This window comes from Lonchura striata, chromosome 3 (assembly GCF_050655825.1).
Source record: "Lonchura striata isolate lonStrDom1 chromosome 3, ASM5065582v1, whole genome shotgun sequence".
Classification (NCBI taxonomy): domain Eukaryota; kingdom Metazoa; phylum Chordata; class Aves; order Passeriformes; family Estrildidae; genus Lonchura; species Lonchura striata.
The window spans coordinates 29,906,160-29,932,409 of record NC_140705.1 but is presented as its reverse complement, the minus strand read 5'-3'; the positions used below and the strand labels follow the sequence as shown (position 1 = coordinate 29,932,409).

General features: G+C 33.9%; 1 protein-coding gene across 23 annotated transcripts in view; it reads right to left on the bottom strand.

The window, feature by feature from the left end:
- RIMS1 (regulating synaptic membrane exocytosis 1) overlaps positions 1-26,250 on the bottom strand; it is a 301,823-nt gene that overhangs the window by 98,595 nt on the left and 176,978 nt on the right. For 14 of the 23 annotated variants that reach the window (XM_085574744.1, XM_085574729.1, XM_085574732.1 and 11 more), the window contains 11 exons: positions 25,553-25,652; positions 24,022-24,145; positions 17,831-17,877; positions 16,712-16,824; positions 15,514-15,644; positions 15,152-15,323; positions 14,866-15,022; positions 13,579-13,650; positions 7,438-7,597; positions 6,817-6,942; positions 2,842-2,904 (listed from right to left, as the gene is read on the bottom strand). In XM_085574744.1, the coding sequence (XP_085430870.1) occupies positions 2,842-2,904; positions 6,817-6,942; positions 7,438-7,597; positions 13,579-13,650; positions 14,866-15,022; positions 15,152-15,323; positions 15,514-15,644; positions 16,712-16,824; positions 17,831-17,877; positions 24,022-24,145; positions 25,553-25,652 (1,265 nt within the window). The remainder of the gene's footprint in view (positions 1-2,841; positions 2,905-6,816; positions 6,943-7,437; positions 7,598-13,578; positions 13,651-14,865; positions 15,023-15,151; positions 15,324-15,513; positions 15,645-16,711; positions 16,825-17,830; positions 17,878-24,021; positions 24,146-25,552; positions 25,653-26,250) is intronic. The other 9 variants (XM_021553927.4, XM_021553934.4, XM_077782339.2 and 6 more) reach the window with 4 other exon arrangements.

Genomic DNA, 26,250 nt, shown 5'->3' with positions numbered 1-26,250 from the left:
TTTACCAATAATAAAATGTTATTAATTATAAGCGAATTAAAAAACCTAGGAGAATTACTACATCAGCCAACACAGCAGCACTAAGGTGTCACGTGACAACTGTCTAATATCATCATAGGTTTTAGAGAAGGAAATGTTTATTTTATCAGCCAGCTCTATCCATTGAACAAGAAAGAAATTTAAAGGCAGACAGGGGCCGCTGAATGGGAATTCTGGCCATTTAACGGCTAAGGGTTAGTAACAACATTCTAACAATTTTCCACATGCCCTATTAGGGCACAACTATGGAACTACTAGAAGAAGAACCAGCAGGCTTGAGGGTTTGCAGCAATCTGTCCTGATAGGTCATTTGATTCCTGTTGAGCCTTGGACAAAAACACAGCAGGATCAACATTAGAGACCTGGCTGTGCCACAGACAGAATAATCAATTTAACAGAGCAGCTTTGACCTTTCTTGTATGGGTTTAGTGGTCACCATTGGTGAATTCTCTATCAGAGGTCACTGCAACACTGCACAGGACAAACAAAGGAATGGCTGTCATCAGGCCAATCCTGGCATATGAGCAGATATTACCAAAGCAGGGGTAACCTAAGACATGGAATGTGGCAATCCATGTTCTATAGCATAGGTACACACCTTTCCACCATTTCTAGTTATTAATAATTGTATACAGAGCAACAGGACAGATAGCTAGGACTAGTATTCCAAACTGGTGCATTAAATTCACCATATATCTTAACTTTGTAGCTTGGACTACTAAATTTCTTTCATTTAACATGAAACCATTAACATTTCTTTCCCAGCTGAAGCTGTCTCAAGGACTAATTAAGCCTGTTCAGCAAGCTGCCTAGGAAACAAAAGATAAAGCCTTGTAAAATTTCTAACATGAATAAATGTTGGGTCACTAGAAATAAGAAGGGACAGAAGATGGCATAGAACAAATTTTTGCTGAAAATTTTTTCAAAACTGTTTTCAAAACTGTTCTTTCAAGAATGTATATTGCAAGCCTCAGGGTATTATTTGGAATTGGGGTGTATAAGTCTCAGAGTTAAATTTTAAAAAATCAATCTATTGTCATCTTTTGCTTTTATATTCATCTTCAATACATTGTATGGTCTAAGTACCATCCTGCTTCACAGTGTACCACTACTATTACTTTTTAAGGGTGAATTTTTTGGGTTTTTTGATCACAAAAATACTGTAACAATAAATGGAATAAAGAAAAAGGCAAGGAAGTGCTGTAGGCTCTAAAATCAGTATAGCTATTACCTAACTCTATTGCTGTCCTTGCAAAAAGGACACAACTTGCAAAAAGTTGTGCACAACTTTTTGCTGTGACCAAAACTGGTTTGGTAGATTTGTAAAACTGTTAGGCAAAGTGCACCAGAAGTATATAGTGCTGTATTTGCTTCATTAATTGAGACTTCAAGCAATGTCAGGAAAAATTATAATAACAATTGCAGTCTTTAAGAGGGAAAGGAGAAAGCACAGGGCTGGGGAGAGGAAAAGGAAGAAGCTACAAAAGATGGAGCAAAAGGGACATGGGGAAGAGGCAGGAAAAATTGCTATTATCTGACAATAACCAGACAAAAAATAAGTTAAATAAATTATTAAACCCTAAAATAAATATTATTATTAAACCCTAAAATTAAAATCTTGAGGAAAAAGCCTTTTTATCTTAAGTACAAGAATGAAATATTTCTATTGATAATAAAAACTTAATTTAACAGTTTCACTGATGCAGATTTTTTGGAAACTTACATATTTATTATTTTAGTTTTTATATGACTCTGCTTTAGAACAAAAACCCCATCATAGCATTTTCAATACTGCTTCAAATTTGATGAAGAAAATTAAAGCAAGCCAAGACATTTAAAAAAATAAACAGTACTTTGTAAGAGAAAATCCTAAATTAAATAAATAAATAATAGCACTAGACAATATGGTTTAACATTTGGTGATTTTAAACATTTAGCACTGACACAAAACTCTCATCAACACCCAGATCCTGCAGGGATAAAGGATAACTACCTGGCTGAATTAGTGGAATGGTTAACTACTTTAACTTCAACCTACATTTTTACTTATTGTAAATAAAAGATGTTCTAGACAATGTCATGGATTTTTAATATGGTTAACAGACATGGTGAAAAAAAAGGGTGGGGGAGCAGACTTTGATTTTTCAGATAAAGATATTTCAGTCCTGTTTGGTTTCACAACACTGGAAAGTGGTAAGACAGGGAACTCCTAGCTTTGGAACAAGCAATTAATGAAGACTGAAGATGGGCCCAAACTACAAAGTTTACATGAGAAAATTTTTGGATGTAAAACCAAGTAATACAAAACCCCTCAAATCTGGGACTTCCAGTAAGCCCTCGTACATCAGTATTTATTCCTCTGCAAGTGACTAAATCAGCATGAGATTAGGTGTCACAACAAGCAAAGATTGTTTAATTGTGCATGGCTGTTATACAAACATAAAAATGCAAATAAAAGAAAACAAAATCAACTAAAAAAAATAATGTTTGAAATTATTACAATACTGTCATGCATTGGGAGATCAGGACTTTCATGACTAAACAGAAAATCTACCACAAAATACAACTGCAAAACCAAAGTTCCTTCAACTCCTTTAATCCTTACTACTGAGGTTCAAAAACAGATACACACATCTGAATCTAAATTAAAACAGACAAAAAAGAACAACTGACATCTGGATCACAGTGAACTTGGAAGTTCTTTACATACTGGGACTAAATACCACCATGGGAAAACGTTGGGCACACAAAGTACGCAGAACTAACCAGATGTGTTCATGATTCCCACACTCCTGTATTTACCTGATGGTATGTAGGCACTCTGCACTTCTTCCTCGCTTTGCTCTGGGCAGCATAAGAAGCTCACTGCACAGACAGGATGGGTGGTGAGTGAAACAGATATAGTTATGAAGCATTAGATGACATGGGTTATGCCAATGATAAGCAAATGAAAACGTAAAAAGAAATGAGAAGCATTCACCCAGATAGATAGTCTGATAAGACTGCATGTCTCAAAAAATGTGAGTTAAAAAATGCATGTAATAGCTACACTTTCAACAAGATCATTTTAGTATGGCACCTCTTTCTGTGATATGTTTCTTTTAAATTCAGAATTACTTTTTCAGAGCTCTTCATAATGAAACAAATAACATAGAATGGCTACAGTTTTCTAATAACCTCCTGTCTCATGAACTAATTAATGGAGAACTGCTTTAGGAAAAAAAAAGAAAGATGCCTGTTTGTTTTGTGTTGGGTTTTGTGGCTTCTGAAGCTGCAAAATCATACATGTAAAAGCAGTGAAGGTTTGATAATGATTTAATGCAGATTAGTTTATGGGAAGAATAACCAGTCACCCTTTAGGGAAAATCAAAAATATACGTTCATTTGAAATATTGTGTTTGGCCAAACATAAATTCTGACTCATAGCTCTTCAAAGGCTTTTGAAATGACAATCCTAAAGAAACAAACAAAAAAGCTAATCAGCCATCAGACTTTTTGTTTCGTATTCTTTCAAACTGAGGATAATCAGCCATCTATTCTATTTTTATTATAAGCAAACACATACTATAGCCAGCAAGATGGTAAAATTAATGCATATTTATGCCTATGGTAAATATGACTATGATATGAAATATTCCTTGAATTAAGCCTGCAGTTTTATGCATTTCAACACAATCATAAAGACCAAGCTCCAAAGCTCCTATAATTGTAAATATGAAATTAAAGGTAAGCTTCATGGAAACATGCTAATTTTAAAAGAAGCAGGGAATCCCATGAAGTACTATGGCAAAAAAAAAAAAAAAAAAGAAGAGAGAAAATATTACAAAACAGATAAAGCAGCAGTTGTTCAACGTGTTTCACACTTCATGTCATTATAAAATGATGTATTTCATTGATACACTATAGGTATTATTTAGCTAAAATTTCTAAACAGGGCAGCTTGAAATAATGGCTTGTGAGTGATTTAAGATTCAATTACATCTGGAGCCACTAGCTTGATGCAACAATATGTACTAGAGTTGAATTTAATTTTAAAATTTTCTTTCTAAGCCAAATTTCTATTCATAACCTCAGAGGACTGGCAGAATTTATATGCATGTTTCCAAATTACAAACAACTATGGATTTTAGGAAAAAAGTTACTATTTTCTTTAGACCTGCGAAGTAGATGCATAGTCCACATTAAATCATTGGGTACTCTGTTAATATTTACTTTCCTTAGCCAAAAAGTATCTATTGTAATTGGCCCAATGCAAACACTAATACAAAAAGTAATCCTGAAAAGTGATATAAAATAACAAATCCACCATGAAATCTTCTAGTTAAAAAATAATCCATCAAGATGATTACCATTATTGTGGGAATATGCAGTTCTCTGATAAATTAAGTCTGTTTTGGGAGATATTTAAAGTAGAGATTACTATTCTCAAACAAATATTTTCAACACACATATTTAGCAGATTTTACTTAGGAATAGAAGAAACACAAAAAAAAAAAAAAGGAAAAGTGCCATGGTCTTGAAAATTGGGCAATGATTTCCTAATAAAAAGCTTTTCCTAACAGTTTATATATATTCATATATATGTATATATATATATATATATAAATATATATAAAACTGTTGAAGTGGACAAATAAGTTCCACTGGAAACTTATTAACAGATGCTTCTGTAAGAGAGTGATAATGACTGTTTTTACAAAGACCTATATTATTATTTAATATTGATTTTGAACCATTAACGGATCTTTGAAAAAATTATTGAAACTAATCAACAGCTGTAATTTCTGGCATGCAATTATTGGGTAATTCCTCAGCTCTCAAGACAAGTTTACATTAGATATCTATGTGTTTGGGTGAAGGGTTCAGTAAATGCACAACACATAATATCTACACTACTCTTGATACTAATCCATAATATGTAATGAAATTGGGTTTTGTTAATTGTTGGATGAAACAGAGGATCTTTCTCAACAAAATCTGGTTTGCATCTTTCCTATGATAATATTCTTTTGTACTGAAAGGTGGAAAAACCTGCCAGAATTAAACAGACTTCACAACTGATGAAATCTGGAGGAAAAGTCGAAAAGGAAAATGGGGAAAAGGAGACCAGGGCACATGAGATTATTATTCAAGACAATAGGTACTTGGCCCCATCTTTAAATCCTACAAATTAGCCACCTACATGCTTCATGTCTGACCTTGAAACTTCCAAAAAAATTTTGTGAACACTGAAAAGAATGGAAGACTGAACAAATACAGCAGCCCATTCCTCATCCCCAAGAAAGGCTCAGTGTAAACCCAGCTCCTCTTCAACCATCATCCATTCATGTATCACCAGTTATGTTCAGGTTTGAAGCTTTACTAAAAGAGAAATTTCTAGACAGCTGTCTATATTTATACTGAAAAAAGCTACTTTTCTCTTCAAATCTTCAAAAGCCATTTCTCTTCAAATATGATGAATAAGAAATCAATTCAACAAATATCTTCAGGAATCTTTTGAATATATCACTGCCCAAAATAAATAATAACAGAAAAAAATTGCAACAAGTAGACATTACTTGAATTAGCCTAACTACAAATCTGACTACTATATTTAAAAACAATTTTAATTCACCTCTGATGGAAAATCCTGTACAAAAAATCCTACTTAGTCAACTGTGTACATATTTCTTGCCTATTTGAATTTTTAAATGTATGAGACAACCCAGTAATTCCCACACCTATGTTACCATTCTATGTTACAAAGGCAAAACAGGCAACGTATATACAATCATATACAAAACTGAACTAGCTTAACTGCAAGAGCCATCTGTTATTCAGTCTTTTTATGGTTTAACGTTTACATTTTTTTCACATCACTACAAAATGTATTTACTGGATTATAGGGAAAGATTTTGTTATACTTAGTTCTACAAGTAGTTAGTTACTGCCAAGGAAGAAAATCAAAGACATTACTATGACAATTGATCTGATCTAAATGGTAAGTTTGCTATTATAGTCTAGCTATAGGATTTTTTAAAGTAAAGAGCATCCCATAAAGATTAATAATCTATGTGACTTTCATCATTATTTTTCACAACTGCTGAGCTGAAATACCTTTCTAAGTTTTTTATGCAGTATAAACTAAAAAGAAATTCTCATTTCTTCCATTTCATTAGAATATAGACACTTGAAACAGTGCCTACGAGGGGAGGCCAAGCGTTCTTTGAGTGTAGCTACTCCGTGTATTACAGGGAGAGGTGTAATTTTTGCACACTACAGCTGGCACTGCAACTATCCTTACTATGCCTGGGTAATGAACAAAGTTCACCAGAATGTTACATAAGATTTTGGGAGACTGCACCTGTAGGTGTTCAACATTTATAACCATATGCATCCAAACCAGCATGCATCCAGCTCCCAGCTAGGAAGAATTAATGTTTGGTATTTTGCTGGCTAGCACCACTGGTAAATTCTGGTATTACAAATAGAGCTAGGGCATACATGAAGATGCATGGCTTTCTAGCAAAAATCTCTGGGCTTCATTTGGGAAAAAGCAATGGAATAACTAGGAAAAACAGACAGGAATCATTTGTCTAGATACCTGCACTTACTGTCAACCCAGTAAACAGTTTTACTAAAAAAAAAAAAGTAAAGATAATTTAACAGTGACACTATATCTATCAGTTATTCTTTCCCTTCCCCATTGCTATCAGTCACATTTCTAATGAAAATTTGAAAATTAGGCAAACTGACAACATTTCTAAACTTTTTTCCATGTTCAGGCTGACAATGTACCTTTCTTGATCAGACAAATACTGACTATCCATCTCTCTGGATCTGTAATCAACTGGAGTTCTGGAGGCATCATGGTGTCTAGTTGGAGAACGTGATCTTCTCATCTGATGAATTTCATCTAAACTCCTGAAAAGCAGAAATATGTATGACAATCTTGTTCTGTCAGGAATAACAATGGATCACAGTACAAGTTGGTGGAAGGAAGTTTTTAATCATAAGTTAATAATACATTATTTCTGAAAGAATGACATTAAAAAATATGCAATTTATACATGCCATTATTATCCTACAAATATTCTTAAGTGACTTCATACAAGATTTGGCCACTGACTGAAAAAAAATTCCAAACTTATGTACTAGTTATGGTACACAGATGATGAGTCACAGAGAAAATATGAGTAAAAGGAGGTAAGTCTTACAAAGTTATGATTCATCCCATGAGTGCTCTTGAGTGAATAATAAAAGCACATATCAAGTTCAAATACTGCACTAATAAATTTAGGTAGAAGAAACAAGCTTTAAAATTGTGAAAAATTCCCGCACAAGAGAAGTTAATAATGATACAAACAATTATACAAACGTGGAAGCACGCTGAGTTTGACTTTCACTTGTGATGCCTACCTCTGTAATGGCACATTTGGTAAACGTGAACGGGGCCTGCCCTGATCGTCACCACGGTGAGGAGACACAGAACGTGAACGATGATGTGTTGTTGCTCTTTGCTGTTCTGGCACAGTTAGCGTTGTGGATTTACTTTCTCTAGTGCTAGGCCTATAACCTACTGGCAAGAGGGTAACAAAAGGCAGTTAGAGAATAAAGGTCTGGCTTTAGAAAGAATTCAGATGGCTAGTCTCCCAGGAGTAGCTATCCAAATGCTTACACAACTTTCAGGTCATCGTTCAGCTGTTGTACATCCCGATGTATCATGCAGAATAAATCACTAGCATTACCTTTAAATGTCTACATGTACAGAGACTGAAAAAATGAGACATCTTGGTGTACTGGAAGATGTGGAGCAGTTTTCTTACTTGGGGAAGAATATTCTGGGTATTTTGTGTATATAAGAAAATATTTGAAAGTAATCTAAACATGCATGTTTACCTCCTCTAAAAAATGGAGAAATCATACTTGCATACAACAGCACAGACTCACACGAGGCTGCTCATATATAAAGCATCTTTCTGCTCTTGCTTCAGTTATTCTCCTACTGATCTTGGCCAAAGCCACCTAGTAAAAATACTACCAGGATTTAGAGTATATTGTACTGAATATTGGGTATTGCATACTGTACAGAATATGTTTTCCAAATATTGTGGTTAGGTGGCAAAATTTCTCACAGTATTTTTAAATAGGATTAAAAAAACCCCAGTAGAATGTTAGCACATTTTCAATATTTCGATATTGTTGTGCCTTTTTCTATGTAGCACACTCTTTGCCTTGTTATACATTTTGGCTCCTGTCCTAAAACAGACAATGAAGCTCAGTAAGACAACAGTTTTCAAAAGGTACCTGTTATCTTTCCAAAAGGAGATCTGCTCAGACTTCACTTGTTCATTTCCAGACACTTAAATGAGATTACAAGAATCCCTTGACAGAAAATCCCTTAATAATATAGAAAGTCATTCCTTAAATCATCCTTTAATCACTTTACAAATTCTTGCTTAGGTATCGAAATAATAATTTTTCTTCTTCTCTGAATTTGTCTAGAATTAAAGTTACTGTAATGTGTGATCTTGTTCAGCTAAAAAAACAGCCTCTATCAGAAGTCTTCTTTTCATGAAGGAAAAGACTCTTTGTCACCCAATTGTCAATTGAAGAAATTTAATAAATTAAATAAATTGCACTTTTTATGGCTCTCACTACAGGGTTTTAACTTTGGGTTTTTTTCATATTTTTCATAATTTGTATAATTATTTTAGTTCTCCTCTGGTCTTCTACCAAATTACAAACAGTCCCTATTTCAAAAGTGTGCCCAGTAAGCAGAGTCTGCATGAGGCTTGATCAGGCATTCAATGACATTTAATAACTGCAAGTTTGAACCCTGACCACAAACATCAAAGCAGCATTCACACTTTTTTCCCCAAATATGTAAGAGTTTACCATTGCATTCTAATGGCCTCTGAAACTTGACAACATGCATGAAACTATCTACTGGAGTTTGTCAACCTTTTAACAAAGTAGGACTCCAATGTTCTGCAGGTTTTGATATTCTGTGATGCTGGAGTACCCTACCTGCCAAAAAAGTTTCAGAATTCTGTAATAAAATTATAAAGAAACATGAGGATCACCCTGATTTCAGGGTGCAAATTTTGAAGCAAAAGGGGGACTCCCTCAGGAGTTCAATAAATATTCACTAATCAGGATTTCTGCAGAAATTGTCTAGGTCTTTTGTGAGAGGAAGCAAATATATGACAAAAGGTTGATGTGTTCTCTTTCGCAGGAGAACTAAATCTAACATGTATTTTCAAAAAGATAATTCATTTTACAAATAAGCTTGTGTTACAAAAAATTGTGCCATCTCTATTAGTAGGAAGAGCATTAGGCAATTGTACTAAAGCACATACAACTTAGGTTTAAAAAATGAAATATAAATTTAAACTTAAAATATATTTCTAGAGCATTTCTAGTCTCCCTAAAAAAATCTGCACATAGGATTATCCTGTAAACTCAGCAGTCTAGTACAGAAAGATGATTTTATATTATATACTTTGCACAGCCAAGCTATCTCGGGAACAATACCTGAAACTTATGCAGTCTGTGTACATAAAGCTTACAGAAGAGAGGCAGTAATTCACACTTATACCAAGTATTAATTTAAGAATTGTCAAACTGGTCACATCACACCCACACCTTCAGTGACCATGACAGTGACAGCAACAGTAACATTTCCTCATACCCTCAAATACAGAGGCTCTGTGTTTTTCAGGGTGAACAGAGAAAAATTTTGCATGGACCAGCATGATAGCAGCAACCAAGCTGATGGTAATTTATGCAGAAGTTTCTCAGTTGCTCACAGGAAACTGTCAGGTGTGACAGGAAATGAATATAGATGGATGATGAAAATGGATCTAGCAAATGTTTGATACCAGAATTATATTATTTTTTCTTAAAGACAATACAGACAAGGAAAAGGTAATGTATGTCACCCTGCTGCTACAGGAGGAAGGCAGATACATTTATACAGGTTACATGTGACAGAAAATAAATTGCTCTGAAGAGTTACTCCTAGAATAAGCAATGCAGCTTTTTAAAAATAGCACTGGGGATATTGCCAACTGTATATCAGTTTTTTTTGGGTTTGTTTTTAATTAAAGAAATTACTGAAGCTTTGGTTAAACAGATTGGTCTCAAAATATGTTGAGATTTTATTAAAACATTCACTGACCCTTATGGAACACTGGGCTGCCCAGTACAATACAGACACAGAGTGGCTGGTGTAAGAGCAGCTCAGGATCACAGACTTACGTAAGAGACTTGAGCATGTCTCATATATGCAGAGGTAGAGAGACTTAAAAGAATATTTTCTTCATGTAAACAGATGTCAGCATGCCACAAAAACCCTATCCAAATCATTTTTGTTAATCCTCAGCTTCAAATGAAAGTTACTTTCAGCTGTTGATATAAACTTTTATGAACATATATAAGAACTGATTGAAAAAAGGATATGTATATCACTGCAGGGTACTACTAATAATAAGGATGGTATAATTACATGAAAGTTAAGATTCAATAATTAGTGATATAACAAGGGAAAAATACTTTTCTTAAAACATTTTGGAATTTATTAAAGTACTACTATTTATGATGTAACAATCTTTACTTCCACTGACAAGAAGTTATTCTTTGCTGCTGCTGATACTTCTAGAAAATAGTTTTCTTTGTTACTAAATTCTAATACTGCATTTGCCTTAGCAATTGGTAAAGCATTTGAAACTATAGTTTTCTGTATTTTCAATGTTATTTAAATTAGCAAAACTATTTTCCTTCATGCATTTAGCTTGCATGGAGATGAAATTTTGTGGTTTTACATTTTGCAGTTATGTGTTTATTTATTAGAAAATGAGTAATAACCTTTGGTGGCTAAAAAACTTCCTTTTTTTTTTTTTTTTTTTTTTTTTTTCTCAATACTTCAGAAAAAAGGGAAAATTTATAACTTTCAGGAAGATTCTGCCTGACTAACCTATCTCCTTCTATGAAAAGGTCACTATCTTATTGGAAGAGGGAAAGGCTGTGGATGTTGTTTACTTTAAATTATTAAAATCTTGCACACTCTTTCCCCAGGATTCTCCTGGAGAAACTGGCAGCCTACAGTTTGGACAGGTCTTTAAAGGGAAATATTTGCTTACATGTCAAATGTTGTAAACTCAATTTTGATGTTCTTACTTCCCTTGAGAAGGAATATCTTAAAACTAGACTAATGTTGAAGCCAATAAAGGCTGTTCCAAAATGGTGCATCACCATATTACATTAAAGGGAAATCTGGGTATTTTCTGCTTCTTCCCACATGCATGCTGTGCAAGAGAATGTGTGAGAAATCTGAACCAGACAAGAGGTGGGCTGCACTGGTGAGGAGCATGGTACTGAAGGGCAGGAAGAGGGCAGGGGTAAAGGCCCTGCAGAACAACAAAAAACTTGCAAAGAGCTTAGTTTTAGCAAAGGACTCTGTTTTATGGAGAAGATACTACAGTACTCATTCAGTGTAAACACAGGGAGCAGTCCAAAGTCTTGACAATTTAGCCATTAGGCAAGTTAAGAAGGTTGGACAGGAGGGTAGAAATGCTTATATATGAACTTGATCTCCAGTCACATTTGTGATTCTGCCTAATGTTCTCAAACAATTCAACACACATTGGGACTGGAAACCTTTTCCAGGTCTTACTGCAAAACAGATTTCCATACACTGTCTAGGCTTTCATAGATTTCTGGGTGATGACTCAAATTTTCTTTGTCCCTCTGCCTAAAGTCTAACTCTCTTTTAAGAATTTGGGTTGTGTAGGCAAACAAACCCCACACACTTATATGCATTTCCACTCCACACATGAATCACAAACAGATGAACTCCACTTAGAACTGCCAAACTAATGCATCAATTAAACTCACAATGGACAAATTTGTGCTTGGCCAAGTGAACCAGCAGAATGTTTCTTATTAGGTGGACTTCAGAAGGAGATTTCTCAATATGCCCTTCAATTTTTAACTTGGAGACTTTCAGGTCATTGCAAATCCAGTTTTAAAAATTAAATCCTGCTATTTTCTACATGGATCTCTGAGAAAATTTGGACCTCTGCATTCCTCAAAGGCACACCTGAGCATGAAGTCCAAAGAAATGCCAGTAAGAATCCAAATAAGTCCAAATAATGCCAGTTACTCAAATGCTGGCCAAGTGAACAAATTCCAATACATGCAGCTGAATCATTTTGAATGTTTCCTTCAGGGAGGAAATTATTTATTTCAAATGGATGCATGAAACGACTGGCATCTGTAAAAAAAACCCCTAGTTCTTAATAGAATATACTGAAACTTCAAACTTAAGTAAGTCTACAAAGATATACCAGTATCTACATTTTCAATTACAAAAACAAAACAAGACAAACAAACAAACAAACAAAACCCAAACAAACCAACAAAAAAAAACCTAACACAAAAAACCAAAACAAAACAAGCCAAAGCCAGAAAAAATATTTAGAGCCCTTTATTTTTATTTAATTTTAAATGCTCACTCTCTCTGCTGATGTAAAAAGATAAAATATAATAACTATGCATATATTAATTAATTTCTCTCTTAGAGACTGAGGTGCAAAGTATATAAAATAAGAAAAGAATCCAAGGAATGAGAATTTGTCTCAGTTAACATGAAGATGATACAGCATTAATAAGATATGTGATTTATTTGTACAGTTATATAGTGGATAAATAAATTGTGAGATTATTTTAAATACATCTTTATGAAAAGATAGAAATTCTATCTTTATGAAAAGATAGAAAGATTTCTGAACCCCACCACAATTTAATTCAGTGGTTTTCATCAGGAAGATCCACAGGAAAACTGATTCAGTGCTGGCAAGGACATAGAGACTCTTCAGTTAGCTTGGGACAACTGGGAAACATATTTATCTGACTTGTGGCAACAGTGAACAAGAACTAGAAGAATGTGGTATCCGAGATAATCCTCAAGATTTTCAGTATGTAGGAATGCTGAACTAAAAGTCAAATCATGACAGTCTCTACAAGTAAATATTTATGAACATTTAGGGTAATGATAGTTCATGAAAGCTTATGAAAACTATAAAAATATAGCCATGCTACATGCATCTTAATCTATAGCCATGCATTATCAATAAAGTCCATGGAAGACTGCATTAAATCTAAATTGCAAGCAAAAAGCAAAATAATTTTAAAAATGCTTCCAATAAAAACTGAAATCTTAATTATTTTAAAATGTCGGAGTCTTTTACATTTTATTTGCATTTCAAATAATGCTTGGAGCATTACCCAGTAAGAAATTAACCAATTTGAACAAACCAGTGGGCCCCATATGAAGAGTGATATGCAAAATAAATATAAATGAATGAATAATAGAATCTTTTAATTTACCAGGTATGGGACAGGTACTATGGAATAATCAGGAAAACTGTTTTTTCCACAATGCATTCTCCAAAACCAGTATCCTCAATATTCCAAAATATTATAAAGAAAAGAAAATCCAAACAAGCAAAAAAGTAGAAGGAAAATAAAGCAGGACCATGCTGTTCATCCACGCACCTGGAGGAACAACTCCAATACCATCATCAACATCAAAATCTGAGATGTCACTATCACTGATTGGCCGAGATCCTGCACAACAGCAAGGTAAACAAATACCTGAACATCTGGTCATGTCATAATATGTAAGAATATGTTCATTTAACATAATAATGAAACGAAAAAGATGATTTTAAGTCAAAACAATAGAGAAGGAAAACTCAACTGCAGTGACTAACTGATGCTTCAGAAGATAGCTGAGCCAATTTAACATCTTACAGATGCTGCAGCCTCCTTTCCCTTTCTCTTCCCCTCAAGTCCTCAGTGATCTTCTGCTATGACAGATTATCTCTGTAAGCCTCCAAAAGACAAACTCAAGTAAAGGAAAAGAGCCACTTTTGTGCTACTTCAGTGAATATGCTGAATCAGCTTGCTGAACAGGAAAGGAGATGAGGCAACATATGGTGAGAGAGAGGAAGAGGAAACAGCACTGCCAGCTTTTAGAAAAGCTCAAGTATCTCACAAAAACTAACCTTTAATTTGGCTTCTCTATGAATATCCTGCATTTGGGCATCTATGCAGCTATTACAGCAGTAAAACATATTTATAGTTCATTCCTGAATGTGCACCAATTTCCTATGCATTGCCTGGAGTGAATGACTTCCATGTTTTAGAAAAATCAGAAAAATAGCTTGGAAATGCATTTTAAAATAATCCCCTATATCTTTCATGTTTCTAAGTAAATCTCAGTTTAAATAAACAGAGAAACTACAATGTTGAAATATCTCCTTCTTTTAACATGCCTCATGCAAACCTGAAATCAGACTCATGAAAACAACTCTACCTCCCAAATACATGAATACAAATTCTGTTTTCTGGAAAGATACACTTTAATGAGCATATTGGAGGTGAGACTAACTTTATGGTGAAAAGTGTTTTTAAGTCTTGTAAGAATTCAAGGACTTCTTTTTAGAAAAACAAAATGTTTTAAAATTTTTAGAAGCATTCAATAATTATAAACATCTTTCTATTCAAAAAGAAACTTATGAAAAAAAAAATCTTTGACCATTTTTGCTTTGCTAATGAAAGCCAAATGAATTCCAGCAGGTTGAAAGTTATACATCACAGTTGTAAGACTGACTTGTCATAATGTCATAATTTAAATTGCCTTTCTGCCACACATCTTCACTACTTTTAAAGAATATTAAATAATATCTTTTTTATTTTATTTAGAATTTAAGTACCATTACACCATATCCAGCATTTCTAATTTAAAATTTAAGAGACCTTAATGGAATTTGGACCTACTTTGTAATTTTTTGCTAGTGCTCTCTCCACCATGAACATGTCTTCTTGGCATGAATGGTGATGGCTGAGGCAGAGGTAGTGAAGATTCATCATGTGTCTGTAGCTTATACCAATGTGGTTCATCATCTAAAAGTGCTGTCTCCAGCTCTATAAGAATCTAGCAGAAAAATCATCAGGTTTCAATTTCACATTGAAAGCACACAGAGAAACACACACACAAAATACATATGCAAATATACTCAAAACCAAACAATGAACTCAGAAGAAATGTGATTGTATGCATCACCTCTCCAAGAAATTCACTCTCTTCTTCTTGTACTCTTGGCTGATCCCATACTGTGATTTCAAGCATTCGTTCTCTAAAATCTCTACGATGTACATGTGAGTAGAGAAAAGTTTGATTCCATTTTGGCTCTAGACTTTTCTTTACCGTTTTGGTCCTTCTTTTACTTTTATCACTGAAACATAGATATTTTTTGTAAATTATTCATAGTGATAAATCAGAAAATACCATATACTCATCAGATTTTGTTATACATAATCTAGCTATAAAAATATATAAAAAAGAATTCTTCATAAGCATTCATTAAAAGTTGATTCAATACATGGTAAACTAAAGCATAATTTTATAAACTGGAATACTATTACCTTCGGTCTGGAAGAAAATACATTTTTACATAGGGATTTCTGGGGCGTCCATCTACTCTTGGTGGCAAATCTGTTGCCTGTAGAACATTCACTATTAATTGATGTCCCACTTTGTCATACCAGAGTTTAACCTACAGGAATCAAGTTACCAGAAAACATTACTGAAAATGGAGAAGAGAATTTTCAGATTGTATCAAAAATAACCACAATGTAAAACTAACTGTTGGGGTTTTTTCCCCCAGAGACAATGAGATACATTGCATTTAAAATCCCTTAATATTTAATTAGGTTAGATGGAAAAGATGATGGTATATAACAAAGACTGTTATATTTATCACAGCTGAATAAAATTATGGTGCCTGATTATACTTCCATTGTTTATTGTACTCATTGCATAACCTTGGAATTGTAAGTGCACCTAAACCAGCATTTCTTAGCTCTGCACTTTAAAAGCTACATTAAATAGAAAGCTGTACTTGCATCTTATCTCAAGGCATACTTGAAATCTATCTACTCCGATTTGTGACCTTTTCAAAAGTGTTTATAGAAAGAATAATATAGAGATACAACATTTCTTGAGAGAATCATTATGTTAGGAAATTTTGTTGAGAGAATAATTATGTTAGGAAGTTTTTAAGCCTGCCGTATACTCCTGAATTAATACAATCAATATAAAAAAATACAAGAATGTAGAAAACAAAGTTTAAGTACTGGCAGTATATTTAATAAGCAGGACTTCAGTTAGTATTACAAGAAAGTTCCAAGATATATATAAATTAAAATGCATTACTGAATTGTGTAATGCTTAACAAATATACAGGCCTTTAAATGCTCCCATAAAGAAAACAGTGATACTATGCTTGAATCTGCACGTGACTGGACATGTACAGCAAAGTCACTATTTTCAATGCAGAAGCTACAAAATTACAAGTTTCAAGGCACTTTTATGGGCTCTTGTCAACATAAATTCCTGCACTCTTTGATGTATTAAGACAACAATTTCTTATGTCTGCTATGATTACAGTCATGGCTTGTTAGTGCATCCAGAGGGTGTCAAAAAACTTTTGAAATATGTTAATCTTAACCAACACTAAACATTTCTCTTGGCCTCCCAATTGGCCTTGGGAATGTGCAGAGCTGAAGGACCAGCAATTCACAGATTTCCATTAAAAACCCAAGAAAAACAAAATATGCTCACAGAAAGCTGCCCTGGTAGGACCTGAGGTGCATCCCGTAGGGCTCCAGGGCTAGTTGGAGATATAACAGAAATAGAAGGCCTTTCCATCTTCTGAGATTCAAAAGAACTTGAACCTAAAACCACATGAAAAACAAATGAACTTACCCTCCAAAATCTGGATAAATTTTGAACTACTTTTTCTTTGAATTGTATAAAGTTGATGTAGAAAAGGGAGTAAAAAGACTGGTTTTCTAGCCCTACATCCCAGATTAAACCTGTAATTTTTTGGTTTATTTGAAAAAACATATAAAAGAGTATTCCTCATACATCATTGACAAACCATAGCAGATGTTTTAAATAAAATACTGTTCTCTGACTGAATTACACATCTCCCTCCCAGCACAAAGTACTCTGATTCTATGATCCTAAGTCTTTGATGAATACACCACATCTGTTGTATGGATTATACTCCCAGTAGCCTCTGACATTTTAATAGGAAGACTTGCAGGACATGAATCTGGCATGGAGGATATTTCAACAACTGCTGGACACCATCAGTTCTCCCCTAGTGAAGCAGAGCCCTCACTAATGATATGAGCTTGTGACAAGTGATCACACCTTCCCTGTCCCAGGGAAGGTTTCTAGTTGTACCTCAGGAAAGGCTCAGATGGGAAAAGACTGGGAGCCATGGCCCTCAAATACTCTGGCTGAAAACATGCAAATGGCATAGTTAAAAAGAGCACCAGTATTTTGAAGTATAAACAAAAAATTAATCTAACCAATATTTTCTTGTTAAAAAAAAAAAAAAGAGAAATGGGAACTCTGGACTTACTCTGCTTGGTGCAGGAGGTGAAATCCTGACACCATTTGTACCTTTGGCAGTCCCTTATACCTATTTTCCCTCTTATGTTAGGGCAAGTAAATTATTATTTTGGTACTAATGACACAAGATATAGAATGAAAAAATATAATTTTTCTTGCATTTGATATTGTATGTGTTTAATAAAACTCATATTGTTTCATACAAAAACCTCAGAGCCAATGCAATTTCCACAGATCATCTTTCAGAAATTTCATTGCTGAAATACTTTTGCTGGGTACAAGATCATGCTTAAAGAAATGAACAAGGTGTGTACTCACTAGACTCTAATGGGGGGTGGGAAGTCTCAGGAATCCGTGGAATATCACTAAAATGTAAATGCACAGCAATTAGAAACAATAGAGACAACCTTTGGCTGTGACAAATACATTGCTGGGACCGTGTTCTAACACGTTACAAGGAAAGAAAGAGGAAATATTTAAAGACATACTTTCCACTACCATTCATGGAAATCACACTAACACAAACTACGTTCAGGTTAAAGAACTAGCAGATACAACAATGTGAGCACCACAATGTTAACATTGTGGATGGATTACAGGATACTTTTACAACTGGAACAATAAAGGAAGAGAAATTTTAGGAAGAGAAAAACATACGGTACATAGCTGTACTTGCTTTGCCAAAAGGAAGTACAGCTATGGTTGTTCAACTATTTTTTTTGAGGAAAAAAAATCAAAAATAAGACAAAGATTAACTCACTAGTAATTTTTATATAAACGTCTCAAGGAGTTCAGAGAATGAAACTGATGAGAATGTCTTATAATAATAAAAAAGGAAAACGAAGATTATTAGCAGTGTTAAACAAACAAGTGAATAATGCATTTCTCCAAAAGATAAAAGAAAATGAAACCATATTACAACTGGGAATGGACATTTTTCCACACATACATATCCAACAGATATACAGATATAAGTAAGATAAACTGATTATGTCCACACACATCTGTCAGCATTTTATTGTCAATAAATTTATTCTTCCATCAAAATCTGGATGATGCTTGTTCCTGGCTCTTTCTCTTCTCAGCCATCATTGAAAATACTTTACAAGAGCAACAATTATCTAGTACTGCACAAATCTTAACAAAGCAACAGAGTGGGGAAATGGAAATAAAACTCTTCCGTGAATTACTTGAATGTATTTTCATCCACATGGACTAATCCAAAATTGGAACTGTAATAACAATTCTGAAGAACATTTACAAGATTTTAAGTCTATAGTTGACAATTTTAAAGGTATTCAGACAGTCTGCTCAGTGAAACAGTCTGCTCAGAAATCTTTCTGACTTGGAAGTCAATGAAACTAAGACTCCTAGTTATATGAAAGTCACTTACGAAAAAGAAACAGACACTCGTATCAGAAAAAGAATGCAACGGTGCCCAATCACTGAGACTTAAAGTCACTTTTCGTGTCCTGCAATTTACACTTGTGGTGCCTGTGTTTTAAAATAGACTATTTCAGCTCTGCATTAATGTCTCAAATCAGCTTAAACCTCACATCGCTAAACAAGAATGTGCTTCTCCTTGTCTTAACTTCATGAGTCAAGAATAATGTGGTTTCCTCAAACTCATGGAATTATAGCTGAATTAGTCATTCTTGACACGGCACAGTACTACTCTACAATCTTATGAACATATATGAAAGATATGAACCTGTTGCACAGCAGGGATGCTGTGCTGTCTTCTTCCTATTAACATTTTCTCTTTTCCAGGTCAGACTTTCAGGGCATTTCTCATCAGTTTGAAGTATTTACTTACCATAATCAAATAGATTTTTCTGTTCAATACAATGTTAAGTTTGCAATACTTTCATGTGCTACAATATGAACACTCTCATCTGCAGTATAGCATTGTTTGTAATATCACTTTTAGGATGTCTAAACGAAGGTTCACATGCACAAGGACTGTTTCAACATGGAAAGTGCCAGCCACAGTGCCAAGTTCTATAGTCCTGGTGTGATTAAAGAATAACACTAAAACTAATTCTGTTTGGATTTTTTTCTTGTATTGTCAACAATACAGTAGGAAAAAAAGGCTAAAAATAAAATTGAAATATTAATTACACATTAATAATAACTTAATAACGGATTCATATTTCTGCTAAGGTACTGTCACACTATTACAACCAATACAGAAAAATTTAATAATAAATCAACAGGAGAAACAGATCTACACTGTTTAAATGTTGGCATTTTAATTAGAGAATGAACATTCTAAAAGGAAAGTATAATCTAAAACTTTTCCTGTAAGAAACTAGTCTTATCTAGCCTGCTTTTAATTTTGCACTGCAGAAAAAATTCTGATATATGATTTACAAAAAAGGTCTTTAAAGAACTAGTAGTTCATTACTTAAAATATTCAAAACTAGACTAGTCAAAGAAAAATTAAGTGAAAAGTTATACAGCTGCTTATCAAATACAGTAACAAAATTTTACTCCCCTTTTGGAGCAATATGAACTTGAGAAAAGTAGTGTCAGACACACCTGCAGTAAAGAGGTGCCACCTTCAAACTTTGTTTTTCTATCTCTACCTTGTGTAGTCTTACATGATATTACATATTATTATCTTATCCTTTCATGCCTCAGTGACTATAAAAACTAAACAAAACCGTACCTTATGTTGAAACAACTCTGTGCAGATATATGGTTTGTGAGAATCACTATTTTGCACAGGAACAGCTATAATTTCTCTGAGGGATATAGTCAAGAGGTTGCTCACTAAAGAAGAACCAAATTCAAATGTGATCATAACCCACACTTTTTAGGTTGTTCTAGGAACAGATGTATCATATTCTACACCCCAGAGAGCTTCTAAAGAGTTTCTGACTACCTCTCCCCAGTGCTCATCCTGCTATTTCCAAATCCATTCCTTGCCATCAGAACCTGTAGATCAATCTGCAGTTTGCAGTAATTACTTGAGCAGGTCTCTGGAGCTCAGCACTGCCTGGTTTATGATGGAGGTTCAACGTCCATTCCAGGACCTAAACCACATTAACCAATGCTGCAGAGAGGAACTGGATCATAGCAGAGAAACAACAGTTTTGGCAGCATTATCTGTGGAAATCTAAGCAAAGATAGCTAGCATCTGACAAAGAAAACAGAGACAAATGAAAAAACATTTGTTTTACCTGCACTGTCCCACAGAGCACACAAGAGATGGTGAGTTAGTTACCATGCCACGCGTCTTCTCCAAAAAGTATACTGCCAAAGGATTTTCTGTGCTGTCCTATGTTAACCACCTCTCACATTGTATGCATATTCATAGGTAATTCTTCCCCTCATATTGAGATAGCCAACCCATTAATTCTACTTTTTATAGGTTCCTTATCTACCTTGTGTTGCAGCCATTAGAATTAGTGTCAATTAGTTTCTATGGAGTTTCCATGGTACTATTGTGGTTATACTGTTCATTATTGTTATGCCTTTAGCTGCTAATAGTGTTATGTGCTTCACATTTTTCTCTAATAAACATCCTACAATTATCCATTACTTAAAATTACATTTGCTGTCAGACAGAGAAATCCAAATTTACAGGACTGAACAAATTGTTTAGACCGCAATTTTGTAACTGGCAGTCTAATTTGTGGACTTACTTCCATTATTCACTTAAGGCAAACTGTGTCATATTTGGGCTTTTTAGACCTAATATGCTAGGAATTTTTAAATCAAGACTATTAAAAGTGCTGGTACATTATTTGCATTATTAATACTGAGAGATGAAAACACTTAAATTATGTAGATGAAATACCATTTTCAGGCCTTTCGGGAACCTCGTCCCTCACAGGACTTTTTGCTGTAATGGATTATCACTTAATGCTGTATCAAGCAACTTCAATTTTGCTTAGTCAGCACCTAAAAGTACCCACCAAACTTTGACATACTAGATCTGTTGTTATGGGATGAAACAAAATTCCCTGTCATGAATCTGAAACCATCACACAGTTTGGAAAACAAGACAAAGTGGAGCTAGGGACAAAATCAAAGTAATATGTTAATCAAGCAAATAATTTTCCATTATGCAAGAAAATTTACATAGATCATAGCTATTAATAAAACAGCAAAAAAGGGGGAAAAAAGTACTGTGCAGTATGCTCTTTCTTTTGATAACTACTATTAGGATTTTCTCTGTTGTACAATGTCTGAAATTTTTGGTTATTTTCAGATGACAGACAGGTAAATCCCAATCTGACATAAAACTGGACTTTGACTCATTACTGCAGGATAGAAGGGATCTGTCTTTAAATTTTAAAGTTCTGTGCTCTAGGGATAATTATTTTCTCTCATAAAAACCCCAAAAACAACCTGACCCTCAAGCAAAAGAAAAAAACAATTAAAATCTACAGATAAATAACTCTGCACTTATCTCAAAACAAAAGCAAAATCTAATGTTATCTGGTGTTGACTACATATTGAAAAAATATATATGGGTCATCCAAAGAAAAACTTTACATTTTATTGGGTACTATTTCTGGGTGCACTGTTCTACTATAAAATCCACTGTTCAGATTCAGGAACATTCTTTGACTTTGAACAAACTTCAAAAAAGTGTGGTATTTTTTCAGTTTTTCTTCAAGAATGTGGCACTGGAATGCAGTCACCCTGTACTTATTTTTTCTAAACTAATAGATTTATCAAATTTGTAAACTAAATGTATATATTTGATTTAATACCAAAGCTATCTTAGAAGTTTAAGGGCACACAACATTTGCAATATTGACAGCAATAAATATGTCTAAACTCCATTATTTAAAATGGTAATCTAGCACTTTCCTTTTACATCAGTTCTACAGTTGTACAAATCTATTTCCATGTTTTCTACAATTGAGATGTGGAATTGAAGTCGTGTCCAGTATCAACATATTTATTTTTTTGCTGATTTAAATATAAAAACTAGACTTCCTAAAATCTCCTTAAGGCATGTTATTTTTAATAACAAATCTGTACAACTGAATTTGCAATTTTCTTTTAAGAATATCTCCTAATTTAGCTCCAAAAATGAAAAATAAAGCTTCTGCTTCTCCAGGGTCTTCAGCTGGATGGTAATTATAGCATTTAACAGCCACTATTATTGTATCAGACTTTCATTTTCCATTAGAAGATCAAACTGATAGGTGGAATTACCTATTAATGTCAATTTTTAAGCACTTTTAATAGAGATTGTCATTAAAAAGGCAAAATTTATTTGCAAAATATAGCTACACTCGCATAGCACGGAAAAAATCAATAATCAAAACATAAAATGATATTTTAGTCAGAAAGAAAATGAATAGTTTTTTGTTTCTAAAACTGAAAAAGTATCATATTCAAGACAAGCAAAAATTATAATTAAGATGAAAATAGCAAATTCAAAAGAATCACTTCTTATTGTAAATCATGCGACTCTGTTTTGCACGGTAAATGTGAATTTACAATAAATAATTCATATTCAATTTTGTAAGACCTAGCTCAGAACACTCCAGTTATCATTAAAACTACTATCACTAATGCAGGGCAAATCCCCCCCAATTTTATCAATTTGAACAGATATTATTTTCCTTCTGTTGTGGTTTGACACGGAAAATGAATATTTTTTGGAAGGAAGAGGTCAATGCAGTCAGGGGTCAAGTTCAGATACTGACACTTAGAATAACCAATTGAAGGTGGACACGCCTCTGAGAACACAGAGGGGTTAAAAGCAGAATTCCCAGGAGAACTCGCTCTCTTTGGTTCCAGTCAGTGGAGAGTGCAAACCTCCCCTGCCCAGCAGTGAGCTGGGTGGGAGAGGGGAAAGCCATGTGGCCTGGGGAGGTAGGCCAGGGGGTGAAGGATCGGGAATCATAACAGTGTCAAACCATAACACCTTCTAAGGCGTATTCAGGAAACAAGAATTATTGTCACAAAACTCCAAACCTGAATTCATAATAAAAAAAATAAAGATTATAAACATAACACATTTATGCTAATTTTTAATTGAATCTTTTGCTTCCATGTTTGACAACAAACATTTCAGGGTGAGTACAGTCTTTTCAATTAAATGTTTTGTGTTTCCTTTTTTTGTCCTTTTTAAAGAGGGCCTGTTTAAAATCCTCTTAGTATTGGCTTAGTATCCTGCAATGCTTCCCTCTACTCATGAAAATATTTATAAGTTATTCTGATCTAGTAGGCTGAAAGCCTGAAAACCAAAAGTTTGTCATGCACAGGTGTACTAATCCATCAATTTTCCTTTGCCACTTGGCAAAAGTCTTTATAGTACTTTGACCACACAGAAAACAATACTTATGCTTATACGTCACTGCAAAGGCACAAGACTGTAAATGGTAGTGAAGAAAACAGACTACACAGAATGTCAGTAACAGAAAGAGAATTGTATTCCATTATTAAGCAATAAAAATAATTAAATCACAAATAATCCCTGAAAGATTCCTATTAACAGAAGTAATAACTGTGCTAAAGAAGTAAGTCTTTAGCCTTACCCAATAGGCCTTGAAACAATGATTTCAACTTGAGGTTCTGATTTTGATTCTAAAATAATGTTGTAAACTTCTTCATTTGTAGCTCCAGGCAAGGGTTTACCATTCCATTCTAGAACTTCATCCCCTTGAATTTAAAGAGAGGTTATCTCACTTTTATATTTTTTTATAAGGAATGAAATCTACATTTTCAAGTAACATAAAAATAATTTAAACCATGAAAAAGCTGTACTGAAACCTTCAGACACTTTCCTGTCAAGGTGCTTTTTAGCTGGTTGGCTCCCAGCCAACCAAGTTACTCTTGCACAAGGATGTTCTGTTCCTCATGCAAGACTTCATATTTGCAATTATTAACATTTATGAAGTTTGTACAATTATTCAAAGTTTTATCACCTACCTAGATTTTGGATGTTTTTTACAAGGAAAAAAGTGGTTTTACTAACTCCAAGGACTCATCCATACCTTTTTTGTGTGCTCTGGTCCTGTGCAATAGGATGAAAAAACTTTCACGCATTGGACATGTGCAAAACAATATCTTTTTTCTGGGAAATAATTTTGGCTCTAAAACAAGTTTTAGAAATTAAAAATAGCTTTCATTTAAAAAAAAAACAAACAAAAAACCCTAGATCAGAAAAGAAAATTAGGATTTCAGCCCAAATGGTTTAAGATTAATGGAGACAAATTTATTTCCTGTAATTATAATCTGCATTTAAAATCCATAAACAACTTCTGATTTGGTAAGAAAGAAAAAACTAAAAATGGCAAAAAAGTAGAATTTTATTAGAGTCTCATCATCCTTTCTAGTTATTTATTACTATCTGCTTCAGGCAATTATCCTAAAGCCATCCACACTGGCACTGGAGCTTCTGGGTTCTTAAGACACTACATAGGTACTTTGGTTTGTTAAGACAACATTTGGAAAGTAGCTGCTTAGAGCTATAGTAAAAATATAAACCATTAAGAAGTGACTATGAAAGCCAAATGCTGTGCATAATTCTCACATCATTTAGAAGCTTGAAAAGTGCCATTAGCACAGCCATTTATTTGTAAGCACAATATATACCTCTAAAAGAAATGAAACGTTTTAGGACCTTTTTTCGGCTTATTTTCCATTTTCATTTGTAACAGTTAACACTGAAAGGAACACTAATAAAATCCACTGTGTATGCAGTGTGTCATCCTTCAGTGATGTGAACTTTGTTTGCCACAATAAGTTAAAAAAAAAATGTTTGCATTGCTTCTGTGGAGTGTAATAAGCAGCTCCTGAGCTAGCAAACAAAAATTTACCACTGTCACTCAGTCCTCTTACCAGCATCCCTCAGGAGTGTCTTTTGTTTTGCTCATACATCCAAACAATTGTGTTCATAATAAACTAAAAATGTAGGCAACCATGGCATTTCATAACATTACAGTACTGTTCTGTATCTAAAAAACATTACTATAACACATGACAAATGTTAGTATAAATTAAAGGTTGCATTCAATAGGCCATTACTAAAAGACAATATATGTTATACACAACTGATTGATTTACCTGCTCTGAGATGCCCCACCACATCAGCCAAGCTACCTTTCTTCACTTTGGTAATGAAGGCACCAAGTCGTCCTAATTCTGTCATTTTTCCTCCAACAACCTAGTTAATCATAAATTTGTGAGTCTCCAAGCCATCAAGCAGATGTCACAGAAAACACAAATATATAGACTAATCAGTTTTCCCATTATTTTTAAAATTACACCTGAAATGTTCATAGAAAAACATATTGTCAATTTGGGTTTTAGAGAAGTTTAAGGACAAAAAGAAGTAAAACTGACACACAGTGAATAAAATTCATATTCCTTTTACTGTTTCTGAGCAGTCTTACACAGTTTGCTGAGTACCTTCATTTGTTGCAGAAAGAACAATTAATAAATTACCAGGCAAATGCACTTTTTACAAATAATTGTCATATACTCAAATTTAAATTGCAAGTGTATGAAATCCCAAAATGCAGCTGGTACATCAATTGAAAACTTAGCAAATTCACAACTATTACATATGGGCAATGAGTTCACAAGAATGTTGGTAATACTAAAACATAGGCAGTCATCCAAGAACATGACAGGACAAGCCAGAAACTTCTGGCTTTTGCTGAACAGAAGAGAAACTGAAACTGAAGAGATCTGTTTTTGAAGATGACTACAGGATACAGAGATAGGAACATCAATAAAAAACCAAGTGCCCTCAAGAGGCC